At 38.6% G+C, this 10,112-nt stretch overlaps 2 protein-coding genes across 2 annotated transcripts; both read left to right on the top strand.

Annotated features, from left to right (window-relative positions):
- The first annotated feature begins 578 nt into the window (after positions 1–578).
- LOC143423163 (uncharacterized) lies at positions 579–1,791 on the top strand. The gene is made up of 4 exons (XM_076894286.1): positions 579–918; positions 1,065–1,220; positions 1,333–1,494; positions 1,621–1,791. The coding sequence occupies exons 1-4, from the start codon at positions 868–870 to the stop codon at positions 1,765–1,767; spliced, it is 516 nt and encodes a 171-aa protein (XP_076750401.1). The 5' UTR covers positions 579–867; the 3' UTR covers positions 1,768–1,791.
- Positions 1,792–5,393: 3,602 nt separating this feature from the next.
- LOC143423156 (putative cytochrome P450 6a14) lies at positions 5,394–7,843 on the top strand. Its single transcript, XM_076894272.1, has 5 exons — positions 5,394–5,732; positions 6,400–6,922; positions 7,005–7,226; positions 7,332–7,583; positions 7,651–7,843. Exons 1-5 carry the CDS (start codon positions 5,394–5,396, stop codon positions 7,821–7,823), a joined length of 1,509 nt encoding a protein of 502 aa, XP_076750387.1. The 3' UTR covers positions 7,824–7,843.
- Positions 7,844–10,112: the final 2,269 nt, after the last annotated feature.

Below are 10,112 nucleotides of genomic sequence, written 5' to 3'. Positions count from 1 at the left end.
ACGATGTTGTTCGATCGAGATTAATTTAATTGTATCGTGGACCGCATCCGCTCCCACGACTTTATCAGAAGCCGTCCGTGTGGCTCGCGTGCGCGCACACCGATGCCACGGCTGCCGGATACCTACGGACAAAGAGTACACATATAATTGAAATGCGCGGCTAGATCAAGTGGTAAATGAATTGACGAAATCCACTTAGCAGTATGTCCATCCAGTCGGAATTGGAATAAGCTCGTAAAGCTTTCACCGTTGCAACGGCACGCGGGTATTATCGAAGCGACGCCATGTTCGACCGCTACCGTTCGCCAAAGTATACACCTGTTCCACTTGGTTCACGTTTACGTTGCGGGGAATAATTATTGTTTACGAATTAAACGCGCGCCCTGCGAAATATTTCGGACGTGTATACCATCGACGGACCAGCTATAAATTTAAATTGCATAAAGGCAACGAATGTTAGATCCGCTATCATTAACGTTGCCTGTTACGATAGAGATACGATCTTCGCTGCTATAGCGTATTTGTGATAATTGTGAATAATTGTGAAACAAGAAAATAAATACGATACGTTCGTGGTGCGCTTCTCTTTTAGTTGTTAATCAATTTCTGTGCATGCAATAGTAAGCAATAACGTGATAGAAATAATTACGAATTTCGTGTCGTGTAAATGCTCGAGATAATTGTTGCACGCGGAAGTTTTCCAACTATAAGAGAGAATGGGTTTTGATAAAATCATACATCCTGCAGGTGCCACGTTACCACGTAGGATTCTTCTTTTCTGGGAGAATAGAAAAATTAATAAAAAGTAACGTTCAATAGTGGTTTACTACGAAATTCGAAAGGGAGCACCTCGCTGCACCTGTCAGGATGCTCTTCTGGTTGTTTACGATTTTTGCGTTACGATTTTGTGCGGTGCAGGTGAGCATAAAGCAATTGAATAACCATTTTTTTCTGTACGAGTTACAAGAGTGTAGAAACATTTAAATGTTCTTCTCGCGTAACGTCACTCGATGAATTGTGCGTAACAATCTTGTATTGTTCTAATCGTTCGTTATTCATACAAGGCAGACTACGATATAGTGCTTGAAGATGTTATATGTTCTGATGTTAACGAGGAATATATAAAAGCATGCGACTTCGAAGTAGAATACGATAGCGAATATGGGAGTAGTCTGAATTCGTATGTGGAGCTCATCAAAACTATACCTGAAAATGCGAAGGTACGTAGAAAAGTATTTTTTAATGTAAAACTTAGGCTTTTATGCTTTATACTAGATCGATCGAATGAAAGATATTAAAAATGAATATTTTCATCGGTAAATTCGTTTGCAGTTAACAGGCGACATATTTACGTCTCGAATGGGCGAATACACGGTTCCTCTCGGACTTCACGCAGATGGATATTTGTGTCAAGTTTTACAGGATAAAGATTCTATCATAGTTCCCATAGCAAGAGCTGTCAATATACATCATGCTGAATGTCCTCTGAAACCGGTGTGTAAGCAGTTTTGTACATAACGCGCGTTAAGATATATCAATCGTATGAAACATTGAATACAGCTTTGAAGAAAGCTAATTAATGTTTTTATTGTTTTTGTACTTAATGCGTTCTTTCTCCAGGGTATCTATCAGCGAGAAAATTATGTACTTGATAGCAAAGAAGGTTTACCAACAACGTTTCCCAGTGGTCATTACTTAATAAGTGTCAAGTTCGAATGCGATAATGTTACGATAATGCACTTTGACGCCTATCTGAGGGTATATTAAACTTGTCTCGATAACAAAGATTTAGAATAGTTGCCAAGTACATGTATAACGCGTTCAATTACGTAAATCACGTGTCGTAATCATTGTACCTGTACATGTACTTCCTTCTGAGCTACGCAGAAATTGCATAAAATAAATTTCACGATGTCATTCTACATGAGAAAAGTGAAATAAAATTTAATAGGGCAATACGTAACGATGTTTTTCTTTATTCCCTGCGATATTATCGCTGGCTATAAAATAGAATATTTAGACAGACCGAAGAGTGATAAATGGTAATGGGGAAGAAAAGGGAGAAGATAAATAAAAGCCATAAAGTAACGGGTTCATCACGCGCGTTCCTTGCTTCGTTCCTCCTAAAATGTTAACGATCGAAGATGAAATAAAATAACAGTGGTTGCGTTGAATAAACTGTGCTCGTATTATTGCACGATTCGACCGCGTAATACAGAATCGGTCACGATAAGTAAAGTTTTAATTTGATCTCGATATTACCTGGCAAATAGCGGGTAAAATGGGTTTTGGGTTATTCAACAATCTTTCATTCAACTTCACATCTCGGTCTGCACCTCATTTCCAGGAGCGATATGAATAAATTTACGCTATTTGAATGTCTGAGCACTTCCTGCACTCGTAATAACGTTATCATGCAGTATTTATAACGCGGAAGGGTGACATTGTTATGGCAATATAAATACTTATTTTATGATACCAAGTTGAATATGTATCGATGATGTTAAAAAAATTTTTAGAGTAATATACATAGTATTTGAATAAGATTTATAATACTAGGTAAAATCGTCTGTTTCGTAAATATTGCATATTTATTTGAAACATAATCATGTATATTTAACTAATTATGTACAAAGTTTGGTTACAAGGTATACAGAATGCTTCATTAAAAATTTATTTGAGAATAAACAAAATGATGGGATAAAGTTATGAGGAGCTACCCGATTTGCGTGCATTTAATATTTGTTCAGCAAAATTATACATACTTACATTTCTTGTACTTATTGCGTGACTACATTGGCGAAGTAACATTAAAAGCTGTTGTAAATGTGCAGAAATTTTCAAGATATGACTTTAACATTGTATCTATTCGCGTGTCGTGTGATTACAAGATTTTTATCTTGTATTTCGGCAATTATCCGATATCCAAACCGTATCGTTTCTTAGAAAATACATTGTGATTACACGGGTGGACGTAAGAAAAATCAGTGATAACCGGAATTGTTCTGGAGGTATCTTTGACCTTAAAAAAATTCGATATTTTTCATTTGTTATTTTCCAGCTGTTCATATTTCAATTATTGGAGAAAATCGATAAACTGTTGACCATTAATTGCTTTTTATGACTGTGAATATCTACACGTAATGTATATTCAACGAGTGCAGTCGTCCGATTACATAAAATGAATCAGCAAGCGCACGAAATCAACGAAACAATGTTACCAAAGATGAAAGAGCTTCCAGCAGCAACAGACCTACGACGTGAAGTACAACGAGGCAGAAAATGGTAAACACGAAGAAGAATATTCTAACCGAAAAGTGTAATTTCCCCTTTTATGAGGACAAGAAGGAAAACGATTTTTCTGCTATTTTCTTCCATCTATTTCTGCACCGGTTGGGAATATTCCCCCTTTGTTCCTTTTTTATTCCAGTTTACATTATACTGGTATAAGCTCTATCAATCGTTAACAATTGTAGTTTCAAAAGTCTAAAGGTGGTCGAAAATTTTAAATTGCTTATAAATTGCAGAAAATGACATGCAGTTGATAATCTATGGAAAGGAAGATAGACGGTAAATGATGCTTTAAAGCCAATTTATATCACGGTTGATATGAAATACTCGCTAAACATGCAGAGTATATATTTTATCCCTACGCGCCGCCCTACGGATTTATTTATTTCGCGCAATTGCAGAAGATTCGATAAAATATTATTTACAGGGGTAACGGGTATAATCTCTACCAAAGTGGCACGGTTTATGCGCAATAAATGATACTTTATTACAACCGGGCGCAATTGGTCGAAATAAATTCTGTGAAATATTTTCTACTTGTTATACGTGCCAGTATTCTACCGAAATAGGGTACTAGCGTTGAAGATGAAGTTCCTTTTCCATTTCTGTCATTTTGTCGGTATCAAATGTATTTCTTATTGCCCAGCGGAACAGCTTGTTAATCGATTTCTAAATAGTTGATGCATTCATAATGCAATATTGTAAACATATTTAAACGATTGTCGTTGTTTAGCAACGACGTACAAGGGCGGTTATTACTTGCTCCACAAACTCCACTCTCAGCCATGATACTTTCGTTTTCTCGTTCTATCCGCGTATCAACAATGAGCACGGATTAAATGACAATGCATATTATATAACCCTCTCCCTCTGCCTATTACAGAGGATTATCCACGGACGTTTCAGGAAGAAGGGATAATTAGAGAAAATTAATGATGTTGCACAACACGTTTGCATGTTGTATTTAATAACGGTGCTTATGTTAAGTCGATTCGCCATTAGCCAGTGTAATGACATTCCCTCGTTTTAATGAGAGTCGACCTCGTTTTAATAATTCTATTATTATTTTTTAGATGAAAGCTGGCTAATTAAACTAGTGCTCATCGAAGCTGCATCTCTAAGCGAATCGATTTACTTTTCGCAGTCGTATACGACGTATCCTTAACTTTAGTTCATTTAGGACCAATTTCCGTTCCTTGCGCTTTCCTGGAAACGTTCGCTTTCCTCGTCCGCGCATCCATCGTCCTTGGCTGTTCCACTCTTTTCTATACGCATTTTTAAAGAACGATATTTTCGCCCTCGCGTCAGTTCGTTTAGAATCTTCAGTCGGTTCGTTTAGAGCTTTGAGTTCGTCTAGAGCCTACGGTGCAGTCAAATAGTAGAGCGGAAGAATTATAGCCGTGGCGCCGCTCCCGTTGATCAGCATTATCACTATTGTCGTTATGGCTATTGTTACTGTCTTCTTTGGATTAAAGTTGAGAGCGAGATTATGCGTGTATTATGCTTGCACCCGCACTTCTGTTCCACCTATAACTGCGTATTTCGCATACACAGCAAAAAATAGATCAGTTTACATGTCTCATCAAAAATTCATATTACAATGCAACATTTTCGAACGTCCAAGAAACGCTATTAAACTATCAAAAAATAGATTCTACGTTCAAGTAATTTTCAATCGCACATTGTTCGATTCTCTCTTTTCACTATACGTCTTCGATCCCGTTGGTTACACGAAAATAGTGCCCATTAAGAATTACTGGTCCGGGTCAACTGGGGGTTGAAATTGAATTCGCGGCACCCGCTGCAGGAATAGCTTGTCTCCCCGAAAATATCTAGTTCCTCTGTCCACAATTTAATACCGTTTTATTGAAATTATACAAAAGCTTGTTCCTACGAGTCATTCTGAGATAAGATAAATTCTTACGTATATATAAGGAGGGAGTTGAATCGACTGATAGAAGCCGTAACAAGCGCAAGTAGGCAAACATTCGGATTACGACTGTGAGCGATAAGTGTGACAGATTTTCTCTATCGAATATTTCGCGGTTTCGTCTAAATTAACGAAGAATTTTTCATTTGAAGATCAAATTTCGCAAACCGCCATGAATTTGTCAGTGATAGAACTATTCGGACTAGTTGTCGGTCTATTATTTTTATGTTATCAATATTCATTGATGAAGTTTAAATTCTGGGAGAAACGAGGTGTCAAATCTCCGAAACCAATTCCGTTTTTCGGCAATTTCAAGGATATGTTTCTGGGACGTGTTTCATTTAGTAACTGCCTCGAAAAGGTATATTACGAGTACAAGGATGAGCCAATGGTTGGTTTATATCAAGGACACCTACCGCTGTTGGTTTTGAGAGACCCGGAATTGCTGAAGTACGTTTTTATTAAAGATTTCCCCATGTTTGCCGACAGAACGATTACTCCTGCAGAAAAGGTACATGGTCCTATAATTATTATTACGCATCACATAACAGGTGTACAACTGTAGATAGTGGGTTCAGACAATTGTTTGGTCCGTTCTAACGTAATAGAATAGTCAACTGACAAAGGATTCTGAATATTCAGAAAGATTAGTTACAAAGTTATTTAGAACGCAAATTCAATTGCTTATATCTGTTCAATTTGTTATATTTACAATCAAGAGTATTACGCTGTTCGTAATGAACTCTGACCTTACTATCGGTTTATTATTCGTGGCCAAAATAAATTCTACCAAATGATAGTAGACACACGAATGCGCACTCGCGTTTCCCACTTTAGAGCAACGACAAACAATCCGAAATTATAAAATTGGCGTTAGAGAAGATGTACGAAACATTGCCTGCTTTAATGTATTTAGCACAATTTTGAAGCAATTCTTAAAATAGATTAAAACTAGAATCGTAAACTTACTTTCGATTCGAGGACGAAGGAGGATGGGACTAAAGGTTCCACGCGTGCAATATGCGACACGCGAGCAACTTGAAGTAACTCCTCGAAAAGGGTTCTGTCGTTAGTTCGCGTGCAACCAAGTAGCAATCTGGCGATGTCAAGTTGTTTCGCGCACCGAGATTACGCTTGCAAGTTTACACCTTAATGTATCGAATGCATACTTCCTCCAGGTCGAGCCGTTGTCGGTGCATCTGTTCAGGCTAGACTCGGAGAGATGGAGGCCCTTGAGGTCGAGACTTACGCCGGTCTTTACCTCTGGCAAGCTGAAAAATATGTTTCACTTGTTGCTGAAGTGTTCGGACAGTTTCGAGGAGTATTTAGGGAAGATGGTGGAGAAGGGCGAGCCGATCGAGTGCCACAACATTGCGGGGCGGTACACCACCGACGTGATAGGCTCTTGCGCTTTTGGTATCGATATGAACACGCTTGGAACCGAGGACAGCGAGTTCCGCACGATGAGCAGACGAGCGCTCGAGACGAACTGGAGGACCGTGATCAGAGACAGGCTAAGGAATTATCCGCGAATCTATAATATTTTTGCACCCTTCGTGCTTGATTACGAAATCGTCGAATACTTCAGGAGAATCGTCAAGGACACTATTGATCATAGAATCGAGCACGATGTGTCTAGACACGATTTTGTCGACGTTCTGGTCGACCTGAAGCAACATCCGGAGAAGCTTGGTACTTTAGGTAATATCACATTTCCTCCTCTTGTTAACAGTTACGTGTTTAAAATAGGGATAGAACAGGCACTTCCTTTTTATGCGTGCAGAAGTCGACGATATGTTTCTAACGGCGCAGGCTTTCGTTTTCTTTATTGCCGGTTTCGAAACGTCCTCGGTGACGATTTGCAACGCTCTATACGAGTTCGCGTTGAATCCATCGATCCAGGAGAAAGCTCGAGCTGATGTTAAGGAAGTCCTGGAAAAGACTAACGGCGTGATCACGTACGACAGCATAAAAGAAATGAAATATCTGGATGCGTGTTTCAACGGTACGATTACTTTATAACCGACTACAATTTTGCTAATTATATATGATATACACCTTTGAAGTATCTAAAAACAACAAACTAGATTTGTTTTCTACTTTTATACAGAAACATTGAGAAAATATCCAGTGTTATTGTGGTTATCCAGAATTGCGTTAGCCGATTACACATTTCCGGGCACAAAAGTTAGCATCCCAAAGGGTCAACCTGTTTTCTGTCCACTTTTCGCCATTCATAGAGACCCAGAAATTTATCCAAACCCAGACGTATTCGATCCTGAAAGGTTCAACGAGGATAATGCCAAAACTAGACATCCGATGCACTTTTTACCATTTGGAGACGGCCCCAGAAATTGTATCGGTAAGATATTCTTCTACAGAAGAAGACACTGTAAAATGACTTTTAAATATTTCAATTACTTCTTTAGGTGCCAGATTTGCTAAAATACAGTCGAAGGTAGCACTTATCAAGGTCCTGAACAATTTTAAAGTTGAAGTGTGCGAGAAAACTTGTAAAGACTATATTATAGACAAGAAGGCACTGTTTCTGTTGCAACCTTCGCACGGTGTATATGTGAAGTTGACAAAGCTTGCGGCGTAAAAGCATTTATATGCGTTGAAGTTTTTCCAATTATAAGATTGTAGATATATGTATATATATAAATTTTTATCGAGAGAGTGAGAGGAAGAGAGATTCTGTGATTTTTCTTCTTTAAAGTCCACTTTTTAGTACCTAAAATGCTCTGAAGTTACGGTCAGGAGCTGGTAATCGTAAGTAGATTGATACAGACGCCCTGACTGGCTGAAAGTTATCTTCATAATTTCTATGATTGGTGTTAGCAAGCGATCTTTAAGTACATACGTAGGCTCGTATATCTTTCTGATGTTGCGCTGTTTAGTTATTCCCCAGCTGTGCAACGGTGTACTTATCATTTCGCAAAGCGTATTTCTTACTTCTTGTGTACGACATTTAAGAGGCAGAACCAAAAAGGACACTCGCAGCACGTGATATCACGCTGCTTTAAGAAAAGGAGCCACGCTGAGGGGTGTACCGGTGAAATTTGTGACGCGCTCATACTGTTCATACTCAGACAGTTCGCGAGTGGTGCAGAAAGTTTAAAGTCGGAGATTTTAGTCTAGATGGATAAAGAGAGCGTAAAAGTCGGTCGTACGGTAGTGATACGGATGTTATCAAGAATTACATCTACGCACTTACATCTACGCGCCGTCCTATGGATTTGTTTACTTTATTACGTGTATGATACTTTATTACAACCCGGTGCAATTGGCTGAAATAAATTCTGTGAAATATTTTCTACTTGTTATACGTGCCAGTATTTTGCCCAAATAGGGTACTAGCGTTGAAGATTCCTTTTCCATTTCTGTCACTTTGTCGGTATCAAATATATTTCTTATTGTCTAGCGGAACAGCTTGTCAATCGATTTCAGGATAGTCGATGCAGTCGATGTTAATGTATTCGTAATGCAATATTGTAAATATATTTAAACAATTAACGTTCTTCAGCAACAACGTACAAGGACGGTTATCACTTGCTCCACAAACTCCACTCTCAGCCATGATACTCATCTCATCTTCTTCAGTGGAACAGCTCAGGTTTTTCCTTTTCGTTTCCTTGTTCTATCCGCGAACCAACAGTAAGCACGGATTAAATGACAATGCATATTATATAACCCTCTCCCTCTGCCTATTACAGAGGATTATCCACGGATGTTTCAGGAACAAGGGATAATTAGAGAAAATCAATGTTGCACAATACGTTTGCACGTTGCATTTAATAATGGTGCTTAAGTTAAGTCGATTCATCATTAGCCGGTATAACGACATAAATTATTCCCTCGTTTCAGTGAGACGAAAGACGTAACAACGCGAAGCGAACGCGTTCTTTTATTATTCTTTAAAAGACGTTGATCCATTTGGTTGAAAAGTAATCCACTTAGCGTAGTTATAGTATTTAACGCAGAATCAGTGGTAAATGAAGTTTTGTAAACTGAAGCCTGTCGCAATCGCGTCGGTTTCTGTTCGAGGAACTAATCTCGGAGCAGTGAAGCATCATAGCAGGTTACTTTTATTCCACACATAAATCGGCCAAGTCCATGGCGCGCGATACCACTTCAGACTAAATCGCTTTTAAATCGCTGTACTTTTACAAGAACAATGATCGTGGCAGGAAGAGGTTAGACGAGCGGAACGGGATCTACACGATTCATCGTGATCCCAATATTTACTCTGAGTCCAGTCCGCTCGATCTGAAGAGGTTCAGTTCAAGAACGAGGATTTCAAGTCAGCGAATCCGATGCCCCACTTAACTGCTTTGGAAACAGTTCTAAGAACTGAATTGGTAACGTCGTGAAATATTTCTTATTGCGTCTATAGAGAAATCTTCGTGGTTCTATATTGAAATATTAATTTAATTAACTGAGACGGTATAAATAAACGTACACCCCTCTACGATACGATTTAATTATGATTGTTTTTGCGACTGAAATGCTACAAACATCTGTAATGGCATGAAGAGTAACTTAACGAGTAGTATGCCATTATGAGCAACATGTAAACAATATACTGTAATCGTATGATTACGCGTAAGGAAGAACGCAAGTACTTAACTCCTCAATCGGTACTGTGTCCTATAACAGCTGAAGCAATGAATCTCACGTGGTTCGGTAGTTTCAATCGTTCAAATTGAACGAAAATATAATCGTTTTAACGTTGAACGGTGATCAGATCGCAGGAAATGATGGAAAGGGCAGCAATAACCGTATTACATGTATCGCGAAGACATTTTCGAATTCCAAGCATCGTCTTGGCACTGTGTATTTTGAACTTAACCCCTTTCTTAGGGTGCGCCCCAGAAACTTATTGCGGAAG

This window comes from Xylocopa sonorina, chromosome 4 (genome assembly GCF_050948175.1).
Source record: "Xylocopa sonorina isolate GNS202 chromosome 4, iyXylSono1_principal, whole genome shotgun sequence".
In the NCBI taxonomy this organism is placed as follows: domain Eukaryota; kingdom Metazoa; phylum Arthropoda; class Insecta; order Hymenoptera; family Apidae; genus Xylocopa; species Xylocopa sonorina.
Note: the sequence above shows the minus strand (reverse complement) of the source record. Positions and strands in the feature narration are given on the sequence as shown.